General features: G+C 54.0%; 1 protein-coding gene across 5 annotated transcripts in view; it reads left to right on the top strand.

Moving 5' to 3' along the window:
- DENND2B (DENN domain containing 2B) overlaps positions 1–15,750 on the top strand; it is a 267,720-nt gene that overhangs the window by 237,069 nt on the left and 14,901 nt on the right. For all 5 annotated transcript variants that reach the window (XM_069739238.1, XM_069739239.1, XM_069739237.1 and 2 more), the window contains 3 exons: positions 4,449–4,526; positions 12,193–12,333; positions 12,411–12,559. In XM_069739238.1, coding sequence (XP_069595339.1) covers positions 4,449–4,526; positions 12,193–12,333; positions 12,411–12,559 — 368 coding nt within the window. The remainder of the gene's footprint in view (positions 1–4,448; positions 4,527–12,192; positions 12,334–12,410; positions 12,560–15,750) is intronic.

Here is a 15,750-nt window from a genome sequence, read left to right as displayed (position 1 = left end):
AGTGCTGGAGCAGTGGTGGCAGTAGTGCTGGAGCAGTGGTCGCAGCAGTGCTGGAGCAGTGGTGGCAGTAGCGCTGGAGCAGTGGCAGTAGTGCTGGAGCAGTGGTAGCAGTAGTGCTGGAGCAGTGGTTGAAGCAGTGCTGGAGCAGTGGTTACAGTAGTGCTGGAGCAGTGATTGCAGTAGTGCTGGAGCAGTAGCGCTGGAGCAGTGGTTACAGTAGTGCTGGAGCAGTGGTGGCAGTAGTGCTGGAGCAGTGGTTGCAGTAGTGCTGGAGCAGTGGTGGCAGTAGTGCTGGAGCAGTGGTTGCAGTAGTGCTGGAGCAGTGGTGGCAGTAGTGCTGGAGCAGTGGTGGCAGTAGTGCTGGAGCAGTGGTTGCAGTAGTGCTGGAGCAGTGGTGGCAGTAGTGCTGGAGCAGTGGTTGCAGTAGTGCTGGAGCAGTGGTGGCAGTAGTGCTGGAGCAGTGGTTGCAGTAGTGGTGGAGCAGTGGTGGCAGTAGTGCTGGAGCAGTGGTTGCAGTAGTGCTGGAGCAGTGGTGGCAGTAGTGCTGGAGCAGTGGTGGCAGTAGTGCTGGAGCAGTGGTGGCAGTAGTGCTGGAGCAGTGGTGGCAGTAGTGCTGGAGCAGTGGTGGCAGTAGTGGTGGAGCAGTGGTTGCAGTAGTGGTGGAGCAGTGGTTGAAGCAGTGCTGGAGCAGTGGTTACAGTAGTGCTGGAGCAGTGGTTGCAGTAGTGCTGGAGCAGTAGTGCTGGAGCAGTGGTTACAGTAGTGCTGGAGCAGTGGTGGCAGTAGTGCTGGAGCAGTGGTTGCAGTAGTGCTGGAGCAGTGGTGGCAGTAGTGCTGGAGCAGTGGTTGCAGTAGTGCTGGAGCAGTGGTTGCAGTAGTGCTGGAGCAGTGGTTGCAGTAGTGCTGGAGCAGTGGTTGCAGTAGTGCTGGAGCAGTGGTGGCAGTAGTGCTGGAGCAGTGGTTGCAGTAGTGGTGGAGCAGTGGTTGCAGTAGTGCTGGAGCAGTGGTGGCAGTAGTGCTGGAGCAGTGGTGGCAGTAGTGCTGGAGCAGTGGTTGCAGTAGTGCTGGAGCAGTGGTGGCAGTAGTGCTGGAGCAGTGGTGGCAGTAGTGCTGGAGCAGTGGTGGCAGTAGTGGTGGAGCAGTGGTTGCAGTAGTGGTGGAGCAGTGGTTGAAGCAGTGCTGGAGCAGTGGTTACAGTAGTGCTGGAGCAGTGGTAGCAGTAGTGCTGGAGCAGTAGCGCTGGAGCAGTGGTTACAGTAGTGCTGGAGCAGTGGTGGCAGTAGTGCTGGAGCAGTGGTTGCAGTAGTGCTGGAGCAGTGGTTGCAGTAGTGCTGGAGCAGTGGTTGCAGTAGTGCTGGAGCAGTGGTGGCAGTAGTGCTGGAGCAGTGGTTGCAGTAGTGCTGGAGCAGTGGTGGCAGTAGTGGTGGAGCAGTGGTTACAGTAGTGCTGGAGCAGTGGTGGCAGTAGTGTTGGAGCAGTGGTTGCAGTAGTGGTGGAGCAGTGGTTGCAGTAGTGCTGGAGCAGTGGTGGCAGTAGTGCTGGAGCAGTGGTTGCAGTAGTGCTGGAGCAGTGGTGGCAGTAGTGGTGGAGCAGTGGTTGCAGTAGTGTTGGAGCAGCGGTGGCAGTAGTGGTGGAGCAGTGGTTGCAGTAGTGCTGGAGCAGCGGTGGCAGTAGTGGTGGAGCAGTGGTTACAGTAGTGTTGGAGCAGTGGTTGCAGTAGTGCTGGAGCAGTGGTGGCAGTAGTGTTGGAGCAGTGGTTACAGTAGTGCTGGAGCAGTGGTTACAGTAGTGCTGGAGCAGTGGTGGCAGTAGTGTTGGAGCAGTGGTTACAGTAGTGCTGGAGCAGTGGTGGCAGTAGTGTTGGAGCAGCGGTGGCAGTAGTGCTGGAGCAGTGGCAGTAGTGCTGGAGCAGTGGCAGTAGAGCTGGAGCAGTGGTGGCAGTAGCGCTGGAGCAGTGGTCGCAGTAGTGCTGGAGCAGTGGTCGCAGTAGTGCTGGAGCAGTGGTCGCAGTAGTGCTGGAGCAGCGGTGGCAGTAGTGCTGGAGCAGTGGTGGCAGTAGCGCTGGAGCAGTGGTGGCAGTAGCGCTGGAGCAGTGGTTGCAGTAGTGCTGGAGCAGTGGTGGCAGTAGTGCTGGAGCAGTGGTGGCAGTAGTGCTGAAGCAGCGGTGGCAGTAGTGCTGGAGCAGTGGCAGTAGTGCTGGAGCAGGCAGTAGCGCTGGAGCAGTGGTCGCAGTAGTGCTGGAGCAGTGGTCGCAGTAGTGCTGGAGCAGTGGTTGCAGTAGTGCTGGAGCAGTGGTTGCAGTAGTGCTGGAGCAGTGGTGGCAGTAGCGCTGGAGCAGTGGTGGCAGTAGCGCTGGAGCAGTGGTGGCAGTAGCGCTGGAGCAGTGGTGGCAGTAGTGCTGGAGCAGTGGTGGCAGTAGTGCTGGAGCAGTGGTGGCAGTAGTGCTGGAGCAGTGGTGGCAGTAGTGCTGGAGCAGTGGTGGCAGTAGTGCTGGAGCAGCGGTGGCAGTAGTGCTGGAGCAGTGGCAGTAGTGCTGGAGCAGTGGCAGTAGTGCTGGAGCAGTGGTGGCAGTAGCGCTGGAGCAGTGGTCGCAGTAGTGCTGGAGCAGTGGTCGCAGTAGTGCTGGAGCAGTGGTTGCAGTAGTGCTGGAGCAGTGGTTGCAGTAGTGGTGGAGCAGTGGTTACAGTAGTGCTGGAGCAGTGGTGGCAGTAGTGTTGGAGCAGTGGTGGCAGTAGTGCTGGAGCAGTGGTGGCAGTAGTGCTGGAGCAGTGGTGGCAGTAGTGCTGGAGCAGCGGTGGCAGTAGTGCTGGAGCAGTGGCAGTAGTGCTGGAGCAGTGGCAGTAGTGCTGGAGCAGTGGTCGCAGTAGCGCTGGAGCAGTGGTCGCAGTAGTGCTGGAGCAGTGGTCGCAGTAGTGCTGGAGCAGTGGTTGCAGTAGTGCTGGAGCAGTGTGGCAGTAGTGCTGGAGCAGTGGTGGCAGTAGTGTTGGAGCAGCGGTGGCAGTAGTGCTGGAGCAGTGGTGGCAGTAGCGCTGGAGCAGTGGTCGCAGTAGTGCTGGAGCAGTGGTCGCAGTAGTGCTGGAGCAGTGGTTGCAGTAGTGCTGGAGCAGTGGTTGCAGTAGTGGTGGAGCAGTGGTTACAGTAGTGCTGGAGCAGTGGTGGCAGTAGTGTTGGAGCAGTGGTGGCAGTAGTGCTGGAGCAGTGGTGGCAGTAGTGCTGGAGCAGTGGTGGCAGTAGTGCTGGAGCAGCGGTGGCAGTAGTGCTGGAGCAGTGGCAGTAGTGCTGGAGCAGTGGCAGTAGTGCTGGAGCAGTGGTCGCAGTAGCGCTGGAGCAGTGGTCGCAGTAGTGCTGGAGCAGTGGTCGCAGTAGTGCTGGAGCAGTGGTTGCAGTAGTGCTGGAGCAGTGTGGCAGTAGTGCTGGAGCAGTGGTGGCAGTAGTGCTGGAGCAGTGTGGCAGTAGTGCTGGAGCAGTGGTGGCAGTAGTGTTGGAGCAGTGGTTGCAGTAGTGGTGGAGCAGTGGTTACAGTAGTGCTGGAGCAGTGGTGGCAGTAGTGTTGGAGCAGTGGTGGCAGTAGTGCTGGAGCAGTGGTTGCAGTAGTGCTGGAGCAGTGGTGGCAGTAGTGTTGGAGCAGTGGTGGCAGTAGTGCTGGAGCAGTGGTGGCAGTAGTGCTGGAGCAGTGGTCGCAGTAGCGCTGGAGCAGTGGTCGCAGTAGTGCTGGAGCAGTGGTCGCAGTAGTGCTGGAGCAGTGGTTGCAGTAGTGGTGGAGCAGTGGTTACAGTAGTGCTGGAGCAGTGGTTGCAGTAGTGGTGGAGCAGTGGTTACAGTAGTGCTGGAGCAGTGGTTGCAGTAGTGGTGGAGCAGTGGTTACAGTAGTGCTGGAGCAGTGGTTGCAGTAGTGGTGGAGCAGTGGTTACAGTAGTGCTGGAGCAGTGGTTGCAGTAGTGCTGGAGCAGTGGTTGCAGTAGTGGTGGAGCAGTGGTTGCAGTAGTGGTGGAGCAGTGGTTACAGTAGTGCTGGAGCAGTGGTTACAGTAGTGTTGGAGCAGTGGTGGCAGTAGTGCTGGAGCAGTGGTGCAGCATAGCAGAGCGTTCCTCACCGCCCGTTGAGCTTTTCTCAGCCCTGAAATCAATCTCAGAATAACACTGACTGTTTCTGGATTAGTATTAATCCAAATTACAGACTGGAGACCCCAAATTACAGCCTGTGGAGCCAGCACATTATGATAATGAGAGGGGAGGACGACCACCGTCATTTTGCGGAAACCTCATAATATCAGTGGGATGATCCCTCATGAGGGTAGTGTTTACCCATGTCAGTATTAAAGGGGATGTAAACTTTTGCAACCAATGGATATTTCACTGCTGTAACCTTTCCTAGTGTGTTTTGTGCGCTGTTGTAGAGCGGCTGCTCGGCGAGCCCCCGGGATCTGACTTGTATCATCTCTCCCACAGCCCAGCGGGAAGGGCCCCCGGCTCCCTGAGGTTTACTGTGTCATCAGCCGGCTGGGATGCTTCGACCTGTTCTCCAAGGTAAGAGGAGGCAGCGAGATTCGGGTACTGGAAAAAACAAACATCTGGAGATGAAAACGGCGCAAGCAGAAACCCTATATTCATCAAGCCTCCGGCCGCCATCATGTGCAGCCCTGGAGAAAATGTTTGGGTTTCATTCCTCTGCTCCAAATGTCAAACTACAGCAAATTCTCCGACGACATTTTGCGCTGGGTATTTTCGGACCCTTTTTGCTGGTTTTTCTTGTCCACGTGCCTCATTCTGTAGAGTCCTATGATCAGTTGTGTTAGAGGCCATCTTCAATTTCTCGTTGGGTTACAGGGGTTAATTACCATTTTTGACTATTGTAACTGTACAGATCCCACCATTGGCTTATAGGGGGATTCTGGCGGCGCCTCTTGATGGGCCCAGGGGTCTCCCTGATCTAGCAGAGTAGTCACAGGCCCGTGTATTCTGTGCCTTCTCTTTTCTCCTTTTCCAAGAATCATAACTTTTTGACTTTTGTCGACTTCACCATATGGCGGCTTGTTTTCTGTGCATCAAGAAATGAAAAAATCCAAGTGAAATGGTGGAAAAAATACAATTCTCTCATAATTGTTGGAGTTTTACTTTTACAGGGTTTATTGCGCCGTAAAAATGACCTGGTGTGATTACCACGATACCAGACATGGATTATTATTATTTATATAGCACCATTAATTCCATGATTTGTTTTTCTATATAGATTAATCTATTTTCATGTCTTTATTTTTCAAAGGGGAAGAGGCGGAGGAGGGTACACATATCGGTGCGGCTCACAATATTAGAATATCATCATAAAGTGAATTTATTTCAGTTCTTCAATACAAAGAGTGAATCTCCTATATTCTATAGAGTCATTACACACAGAGTGATCTATTTCACGTGTTTATTTCTGTTAATGTTGATGATTATGGCTTACAGCCAATGAAAATTATTTCTGTTAATGTTGATGATTATGGCTTACAGCCAATGAAAACCCAAAAGTCATTATCTCAGTAAATTAGAATAATTAACAATTATCACTTGCAAAGGCTCCTAAGTGTTTATAAAGGTCCTTAGTCTGTTTCAGTAGCTCCACAATCATGGGGAAGACTGCGGACCTGACAGATGTCCAGAAGGCGTCATTGCCACACTCCACAAGGAAAGTAAATTGTGCATTCCATGTGGACGTCAAGGTCCCAGACTCTGGAGGAAGAGTGGAGAGGCCACAATCCAAGCTGCTGGAGGTCTGGTGTGAGGTCTCCACAATCAGTGATGGTTTGGGGGCCATGTCATCTGCTGGTGTAGGTCCACTGTGCTATATCAAGACCAAAGTCAGCGCAGCCGTCTACCAGGACATTTTAGAGCCCGTCATGCTTCCCTCTGCCGACAAGCTTTTTGGAGATGGAAATGTCATTCTCCAGCAGGACTTGGCACCTGTCCATACGGCCAAAAGTACCAATACTTGGTGTAAAAACAACAGTATCACTGGGCTTGATTGGCAGCAATCTCATCTGACCTTAACCCCATAGAGAATCTATGTGTATTGTCAAGAGGAAGAGGAGACACCAGACCCAACAATGCAGATGAGCTGAAGGCTGCGATCAAAGCAACCTGGGCTTCCATAACCCCTCAGCAGCGCCACAGGCTGATCGCTTCCATGCCACGCCACATTGATGCAGTAATTGATGCAAAAGGAGCCGCAACCAAGTACTGAGTGCATTTACTGATCATACATTTCTGTAGGGAACATTTCAGATTTTACAATGATTTTTCAAGCTGGTGTTATAAAGTATTCTAATTTACTGAGATAATGACTTTTAAATTGGCTGTAAGCCATAATCATCAACATTAACAGAAATAAACACGTGAAATAGATCACTCTGTGTGTAATGACTCTATAGAATATAGGAGAGTCACTTTTTGTATTGAAGAACGGAAATAAATTCACTTTTTGGTGATATTCTAATTTTGTGAGAAGCCCCTGTGTATATTTTATAAAACTTTTTTTTACTTTATTTTTTTAAGTCCCTCTAGGGTCTATAACACAGCATTTAGCGGATATACAAGCAACTTAAATGCGGCCTTTATGATCAGAGCCACCCGCGGCCTGTCTGGCTACGTAATTCAGCCGCCATCGTCACGGTGTGATGTGGGGTCCGCACCATACAGCACATAGCGGCTGGTGACATAACTCTGCCTCCAGCATTATTTTGACATTTTTGATAGTTGCAGCCGCACAGATGACACCATTTCTATGGGCGTCTCTTGAAAAGTGTGAGGGTCTCGCTGATGTAGTTGAGCAGTAGATACAGGGTTAGGCTACGTTCACATTTGCGCCGTGGGGCGCAGCGTCATCGACGCATACCGACGCGTGCGTCATGCGCCCTATCTTTAACATGGCGGGGCGCATGGACATGTGCCGTATGCGTGGTCATGCGTTTTATGACGCATGCGTTTTTTTGGCGCACCAGACAGGACGCGGACGACGCTGCACGTTGCAGTTTTGATGCGCCACATTTCCGAAGAAAAACGCATGCAACGCACCTGCGTCATAAATGCGCCAAAAAAACACATTAGTGTCTATGAAAAACGCGTAGGGCGCAGGTGCCTGCGTTGAGCCGCGTTTTTTGACGCATGCGTCTTTTGACTATGTTTTTTTTTGTTTTTTTGGCGTTTTGGATCTTCAATTGTATAGGACAACGCATGCGTCAAAAAACGCTGTGTTGTGTATGCGTTTGCCATGCGTTGTGCATTGCGTCGACGACGCTGCACCAAACAACGCAAATGTGAAGGTAGCCTTACAGTCGCCACCTCTGCCAGGTCCAGTCATTCATTATTGCTGCCCCCCGACTATGATTGACAGGAGGTTGTATAGTTGGAATACCCCTTTACACTTAGGCAATGCTCATATGTCCAGTGATGATCTGTTAGAACGGATCCAGCAGCAATTTGTTGGCAAAAAAGTTCTATCGACAACTTTTTTGTTCATTTTTAATAAACTGATTTCAGCTGAATCTGTTTTTTTAACATAAGTCTGTTGTTATTAGCCATTCATGATCTTCTATGTCACATGATCCAGTAAGCAAAAAAACCTGATTTTTCTCAAATGGAAGGAAACGGACCGCTAATTAACACATCCGTTTTCCATAGACTTCAATGTAAAAAAAAGGATCCAATTGAAATCAAATTTATTAAAAACGGACAGAAAATTTGTGTCTACAGAACTTTTTAGCCAATGTATCGCTGCTGGATCCGTTCTAACGGCCGATCACTGGAGATTGCCGTACTCCTCTGACGACTGCCGATAGCAGTGGCCTCCGCCATCCTTGTGCCCGGAGGGACAGTAGCGCCCTCTTGCATCCACAGCTGGTGCCAGCGCATTCACTGTGCGCCCAGTATGAGGACGGAGAGACATCCTGCCGTGTTCCAGGTCAAACCACTGGAGAGCTGGCGCTCTTCATTACATCCCCGTGCTGCTGGGAGCGCTGAGCTCGCTGGTGTTTGTGTTGGCGCCAGGTATTACAGAGGAGACTCGCTGAGCGCCGCCTCATACAGGCTACACTGCAGATGTTGTAGGACCTGATACAGATGTAGCAGAGCTCGGCTTGTCTCCATGCCTGGGATTCAGTAGTGTGACCTCTCGTTGGAGGGCACATCCTGGCGCACAGATGTAGCAGAGCTCGTCTTGTTGGAGGGCCCATCCTGTCACACAGATGTAGCAGAGCTCGTATTGTTGGATGGCCCATCCTGGCACACAGATGTAGCAGAGCTCGTATTGTTGGATGGCTCATCCTGTCACACAGATGTAGCAGAGCTCGTCTTGTTGGAGGACCCATCCTGGTGGACAGATGTAGCAGAGCTCGTATTGTTGGAGAGTCCATCCTGGTGGACAGATGTAGCAGAGCTCGTATTGTTGGAGAGTCCATCCTGGTGGACAGATGTAGCAGAGCTCGTATTGTTGGAGGGCCCATCCTGGCGGACAGATGTAGCAGAGCTCGTATTGTTGGAGGGCCCATCCTGGCGCACAGATGTAGCAGAGCTCGTATTGTTGGAGAGTCCATCCTGGCGGACAGATGTAGCAGAGCTCGTATTGTTGGAGAGTCCATCCTGGTGGACAGATGTAGCAGAGCTCGTATTGTTGGAGAGTCCATCCTGGTGGACAGATGTAGGAGAGCTCGTATTGTTGGAGGGCCCATCCTGGCGCCCAGATGTAGCAGAGCTCGTCTCGTTGGAGGGCCCATCCTGGCGCACAGATGTAGCAGAGCTCGTATTGTTGGAGGGCCCATCCTGGCACACAGATGTAGCAGAGCTCGTATTGTTGGATGGCCCATCCTGGTGGACAGATGTAGCAGAGCTCGTCTTGTTGGAGGGCCCATCCTGGCGCACAGATGTAGCAGAGCTCGTCTTGTTGGAGGACCCATCCTGGTGGACAGATGTAGGAGAGCTCGTATTGTTGGAGGGCCCATCCTGGCGCCCAGATGTAGCAGAGCTCGTCTCGTTGGAGGGCCCATCCTGGCGCACAGATGTAGCAGAGCTCGTATTGTTGGAGGGCCCATCCTGGCACACAGATGTAGCAGAGCTCGTCTTGTTGGAGGGCCCATCCTGGCGCACAGATGTAGCAGAGCTCGTCTCGTTGGAGGGCCCATACTGGCACACAGATGTAGCAGAGCTCGTATTGTTGGAGGGCCCATCCTGGCACACAGATGTAGCAGAGCTCGTCTTGTTGGAGGGCCCATCCTGGTGGACAGATGTAGCAGAGCTCGTCTTGTTGGAGGGCCCATCCTGGCGGACAGATGTAGCAGAGCTCGTATTGTTGGATGGCCCATCCTGGTGGACAGATGTAGCAGAGCTCGTCTTGTTGAAGGGCCCATCCTGGAGCACAGATGTAGCAGAGCTCGTCTTGTTGGAGGGCCCATCCTGGCGCACAGATGTAGCAGAGCTCGTATTGTTGGATGGCCCATCCTGGTGGACAGATGTAGCAGAGCTCGTCTTGTTGGAGGGCCCATCCTGGCGCACAGATGTAGCAGAGCTCGTCTTGTTGGAGGACCCATCCTGGTGGACAGATGTAGCAGAGCTCGTATTGTTGGATGGCCCATCCTGTGGACAGATGTAGCAGAGCTCGTCTTGTTGGAGGGCCCATCCTGGTTGACAGATGTAGCAGAGCTCGTCTTGTTGGAGGGCCCATCCTGGCGCACAGATGTAGCAGAGCTCGTCTTGTTGGAGGGCTCATCCTGGCGCACAGATGTAGCAGAGCTCGTAGTGTTGGAGGGCCCATCCTGGTGGACAGATGTAGCAGAGCTCGTATTGTTGGATGGCCCATCCTGGCGCACAGATGTAGCAGAGCTCGTATTGTTGGATGGCCCATCCTAGCGCACAGATGTAGCAGAGCTCGTCTTGTTGGATGGCACATCCTGTCACACAGATGTAGCAGAGCTCGTATTGTTGGAGGGCCCATCCTGGCGCACAGATGTAGCAGAGCTCGTCTTGTTGGAGGGCCCATCCTGGCACACAGATGTAGCAGAGCTCGTCTTGTTGGAGGGCACATCCTGGCACACAGATGTAGCAGAGCTCGTCTTGTTGGAGGGCACATCCTGTCACACAGATGTAGCAGAGCTCGTCTTGTTGGAGGGCCCATACTGGCACACAGATGTAGCAGAGCTCGTCTTGTTGGATGGCCCATCCTGGCACACAGATGTAGCAGGGCTCGTCTTGTTGGATGGTCCATCCTGGCACACAGATGTAGCAGAGCTCGTCTTGTTGGAGGGCCCATCCTGGCACACAGATGTAGCAGAGCTCGTATTGTTGGATGGCCCATCCTGGCACACAGATGTAGCAGAGCTCGCCTTGTTGGAGGGCCCATCCTGGCGGACAGATGTAGCAGAGCTCGTATTGTTGGAGAGTCCATCCTGGTGGACAGATGTAGCAGAGCTCGTCTTGTTGGATGGCCCATCCTGGCACAGATGTAGCAGAGCTCGTCTTGTTGGATGGCCCATCCTGGCACACAGATGTAGCAGAGCTCGTCTTGTTGGATGGCTCATCCTGGCACACAGATGTAGCAGAGCTCGTCTTGTTGGATGGCCCATCCTGGCACACAGATGTAGCAGGGCTCGTCTTGTTGGATGGCCCATCCTGGCACACAGATGTAGCAGAGCTCGTCTTGTTGGAGGGCCCATCCTGGCGGACAGATGTAGCAGAGCTCGTATTGTTGGAGGGCCCATCCTGGCACACAGATGTGGCAGAGCTCGTATTGTTGGAGGGCCCATCCTGGTGGACAGATGTAGCAGAGCTCGTATTGTTGGAGGGCCCATCCTGATGGACAGATGTAGCAGAGCTCGTCTTGTTGGAGGACCCATCCTGGCACACAGATGTAGCAGAGCTCGTATTGTTGGAGGGCTCATCCTGGCACACAGATGTAGCAGAGCTCGTCTTGTTGGATGGCCCATCCTGGCACACAGATGTAGCAGAGCTCGTCTTGTTGGATGGCCCATCCTGGCACACAGATGTAGCAGGGCTCGTATTGTTGGAGGGCCCATCCTGGTGGACAGATGTAGCAGAGCTCGTCTTGTTGGATGGCCCATCCTGGCACACAGATGTAGCAGAGCTCGTCTTGTTGGATGGCCCATCCTGGCACACAGATGTAGCAGGGCTCGTCTTGTTGGATGGCCCATCCTGGCACACAGATGTAGCAGAGCTCGTCTTGTTGGAGGGCCCATCCTGGCACACAGATGTAGCAGAGCTCGTCTTGTTGGATGGCCCATCCTGGCACACAGATGTAGCAGGGCTCGTCTTGTTGGATGGCCCATCCTGGCACACAGATGTAGCAGAGCTCGTCTTGTTGGAGGGCCCATCCTGGCGGACAGATGTAGCAGAGCTCGTATTGTTGGAGGGCCCATCCTGGCGGACAGATGTAGCAGAGCTCGTCTTGTTGGATGGCCCATCCTGGCGGACAGATGTAGCAGAGCTCGTCTTGTTGGAGGGCCCATCCTGGAGCACAGATGTAGCAGAGCTCATCTTGTTGGAGGGCCCATCCTGGTGGACAGATGTAGCAGAGCTCGTATTGTTGGAGAGTCCATCCTGGCACACAGATGTAGCAGAGCTCGTCTTGTTGGAGGGCCCATCCTGGTGGACAGATGTAGCAGAGCTCGTATTGTTGGAGGGCCCATCCTGGCGGACAGATGTAGCAGAGCTCGTCTTGTTGGAGGGCCCATCCTGGCGGACAGATGTAGCAGAGCTCGTCTTGTTGGAGGGCCCATCCTGGCGGACAGATGTAGCAGAGCTCGTCTTGTTGGAGGGCCCATCCTGGCGGACAGATGTAGCAGAGCTCGTCTTGTTGGAGGGCCCATCCTGGCGGACAGATGTAGCAGAGCTCGTCTTGTTGGAGGGCCCATCCTGGCGGACAGATGTAGCAGAGCTCGTCTTGTTGGAGGGCCCATCCTGGCGGACAGATGTAGCAGAGCTCGTCTTGTTGGAGGGCCCATCCTGGCGGACAGATGTAGCAGAGCTCGTCTTGTTGGAGGGCCCATCCTGGCGGACAGATGTAGCAGAGCTCGTCTTGTTGGAGGGCCCATCCTGGCGGACAGATGTAGCAGAGCTCGTCTTGTTGGAGGGCCTATTCTTCTCTTGCTGTCCCTTCGTTAGCGGGGATTTCACTTTGATTGTAATTAGCGACTTCTTTTCTCCGCAGATCTTGGATGAGGTGGAGCGGAGGAGGGGGATCTCTGCTGCACTCGTCTACCCGTTTATGAGGAGTCTGATGGAGTCTCCCTTCCCGGCTCCTGGGAAGACAATCCGAGTGAAGACGTTCCTCCCGGGCGCAGGGAATGAGGTACTGGACAGGGGTATTATCTTCAGCGCCCCCATGTGGTCACTCTGACATTTCATTGCCTTTCATTGTCACTTTAGGTCATCGAGCTGCGGAGACCGATGGATTCACGGCTGGAACATGTGGACTTCGAGTGTCTCTTCCGATGCCTCAGCGTCCGGCAGATCATCCGGATATTTGCCTCGCTGCTGCTGGAGAGAAGAGTCATATTTGTGGCAGAGAAGCTGAGGTAAGGCCTGGAGCCGACGACCGCTGCTCTGCGGGTGCAAGAGATTCAGGATCTGCTGTATGTAGTGCTCGGAGTCTTCAACCTGCGGCTGTCCAGCGGTGGAGAAACTGTAACCCCCAGTATGGCCAGACTGCAGTGTGGTGACATCACAGGGAGGGAGGAGAAAGGTGGTGACATCACAGGGAGGGAGGAGAAGGGTGGTGACATCACAGGGAGGGAGGAGAAGGGTGGTGACGTCACAGAAAGGGAGGAGAAGGGTGGTGACGTCACAGAAAGGGAGGAGAAGGGTGGTGACGTCACAGGGAGGGAGAAGGGTGGTGACGTCACAGGGAGGGAGGAGAAGGGTGGTGACGTCACAGGGAGGGAGGAGAAGGGTGGTGACGTCACAGGGAGGGAAGAGAAGGGTGGTGACGTCACAGGGAGGGAGGAGAAGGGTGGTGACGTCACAGGGAGGGAGGAGAAGGGTGGTGACGTCACAGGGAGGGAGGAGAAGGGTGGTGACGTCACAGGGAGGGAGGAGAAGGGTGGTGACGTCACAGGGAGGGAGGAGAAGGGTGGTGACGTCACAGGGAGGGCGGAGAAGGGCGGTGACGTCACAGGGCGGAGAAGGGCGGTGACGTCACAGGGAGGGAGGAGAAGGGTGGTGACATCACAGGGCGGAGAAGAGTAGTGATATCAGAGGGAGGAGAAGGGTGGTGACGTCACAGGGAGGGCGGAGAAGGGTAGTATCAGAGGGAAGAGAAGGGTGGTGACGTCACAGAGGGAGAAGTGTGGTGATAGAGGGAGGAGAAAGGTGATGACATCACAGGGCGGAGAAGGGTAGTATCAGAGGGAAGAGAAGGGTGGTGACGTCACAGAGAGGGAGAAGTGTGGTGATAGAGGGAGGAGAAGGGTGGTGACATCACAGGGCGGAGAAGGGTAGTGATATCAGAGGGAGGAGAAGGGTGGTGACGTCACAGGGAGGGAGGAGAAGGGTGGTGACGTCACAGGGAGGGAGAAGAAGGGTGGTGACGTCACAGGGAGGGAGAAGGGTGGTGACGTCACGGAGGGAGGAGAAGGGCGGTAACATCAGAGGGAGGGAGGAGAGGGTGGTAACGTCACAGGGAGGGAGTAGAATGGTGGTGACGTCACAGGGAGGGAGGAGAAGGGTGGTGATAGAGGGAGGAGAAGGGTGGTGACATCACAGGGCGGAGAAGGGTAGTGATATCAGAGGGAGGAGAAGGGTGGTGACGTCACAGGGAGGGAGGAGAAGGGTGGTGACGTCACAGGGAGGGAGAAGAAGGGTGGTGACGTCACAGGGAGGGAGAAGGGTGGTGACGTCACAGGGAGGGAGGAGAAGGGTGGTGACGTCACAGGGAGGGAGGAGAAGGGTGGTGACGTCACAGGGAGGGCGGAGAAGGGTGGTGACATCCCAGGGAGAGAGGAGAAGGGTGGTGACGTCACAGAGAGGGAGGAGAAATGTGGTGATGTCACAGGGAAGGAGGAGAAGGGTGGTGACATCACAGGGCGGAGAAGGGTAGTGATATCAGAGGGAGGAGAAGGGTGGTGACGTCACGAGGAGGGAGGAGAGAAGGGTGGTGACGTCACAGGGCGGAGAAGGGTAGTGATATCAGAGGGAGAAGGGTGGTGACATCCCAGGGAGGGAGAAGGGTGGTGATGTCACAGGGAGGGATGAGAAGGATGGTGACATCACAGGGAGGGAGGGGAAGTGTGGTGACATCACAGGGAGGGAGGAGAAAGGGTGGTGACGTCACAGGGAGGGAGGAGAAGGGTGGTGACGTCACAGGGAGGGGAAGGGTGATGCGTCAGAGGGAGAAGGGTGGTGATGTCACAGGGAGAGAGGATAGGGGTGGTGATGTCACCGGGCGGGAGAAGGGTATTGACCTCACAGAGAGAAGGGTAATGATGTAACTGGGAGGGAGGATAGGGGTGATGACATCACAAGGAGGGAGAAGGGTGGTGACGTCACAGAGAGAGAGGATAGGGGTGGTGACATCACGGAGGGGGAAGAGAAGGGTGATGAAGTCACAGGGAGGGCGGAGAAGGGTGGTGACATCATAAGGAGGGAGGATAGGGGTTATGACATCACAGGGAGGGAGGAGAAGGGTGGTGCCATCACAGAAAGAAGGGTGGTGACGTAACTGGGAGGGAGGATAGGGGTGATGACATCACAGGGAGGGAGGAGTCGGGTAGTGATGTCATACAGTATCATATATAGGGGCATTGTACCTGACCAGGGATCACGTCGAATCTCTATCACTATATATAGCGCCGTCCTGTACAGATATGTTTGGACTGGACATATAGAACTCTCCATTAACTCTCGCTGGTCGGAGTGCAGCAGGGGCCACATTACTATGGATATATCCAGACATGGAAACAAGGGAACTGGTCCAGACACAGTGCAGCCCGAAATGTCACCATCCCGGTCAGTCCCAGCATCGTGGACTGTGGCGGAATGAGTCACTGCTGTCCTGACACATGGATCTATGACAACTAAGCAGCTGATGGTGGCGGAGCTGGACATCTGTCACCTGTCAATCACTGACCTCTAGGTGACTGGATGGAATTTCCCCCAAATCCATGTTAATTCCAAAGACAGTCAGCTTCCAATGTCCATCATAACGTTCTACACAGATACAGCAGCGGATCTATGGGCTGAGGCGCACATACAACCACTACTAGTATTCACCCAGAGCTTTACTGCCACCTACAGGTGCAATTAGGAATAGCACATACACTTCAAAGGACAGTGAACCTTTATAAGAGGGGCTGATATCACTCACATATGGTGTAATGTCTGGGGGTTATATCAGTACTGGAGCGTTATGGCTAGGTTCACACTAGCGTTGCGCCGCCCTGCGTCGGCGACGCAACGCGCGACGCACGTAAAAACGCGCGCAAAAACGCGCGCGTTTTGCGACGCGTGCGTCGTTTTTGACGAAAATCGGACGCACAGAAAATGCTACAATGTAGCGTTTTCTTGCGCCCGACGCTAGCGTCGGAAACGACGCACGTGGCGAAAAACGCCACCAAAACGACGCACGCGTCCCCTATGTTAAACATAGGGGCGCGTCGCCGGCGCAACAGCGACGCACATTGGCGGAACGCCAATGTGAACGTAGCCTATAAGAGGGGCTGATATCAGTCACATATAATGTAATGTCTGGAGGTTATATCAGTACTGGAGC

This window comes from Ranitomeya imitator, chromosome 9 (assembly GCF_032444005.1).
Source record: "Ranitomeya imitator isolate aRanImi1 chromosome 9, aRanImi1.pri, whole genome shotgun sequence".
NCBI lineage: Eukaryota > Metazoa > Chordata > Amphibia > Anura > Dendrobatidae > Ranitomeya > Ranitomeya imitator.
The sequence above is the reverse complement of the archived record's forward strand: the minus strand, read 5'-3'. Positions and strand labels throughout refer to the sequence as shown.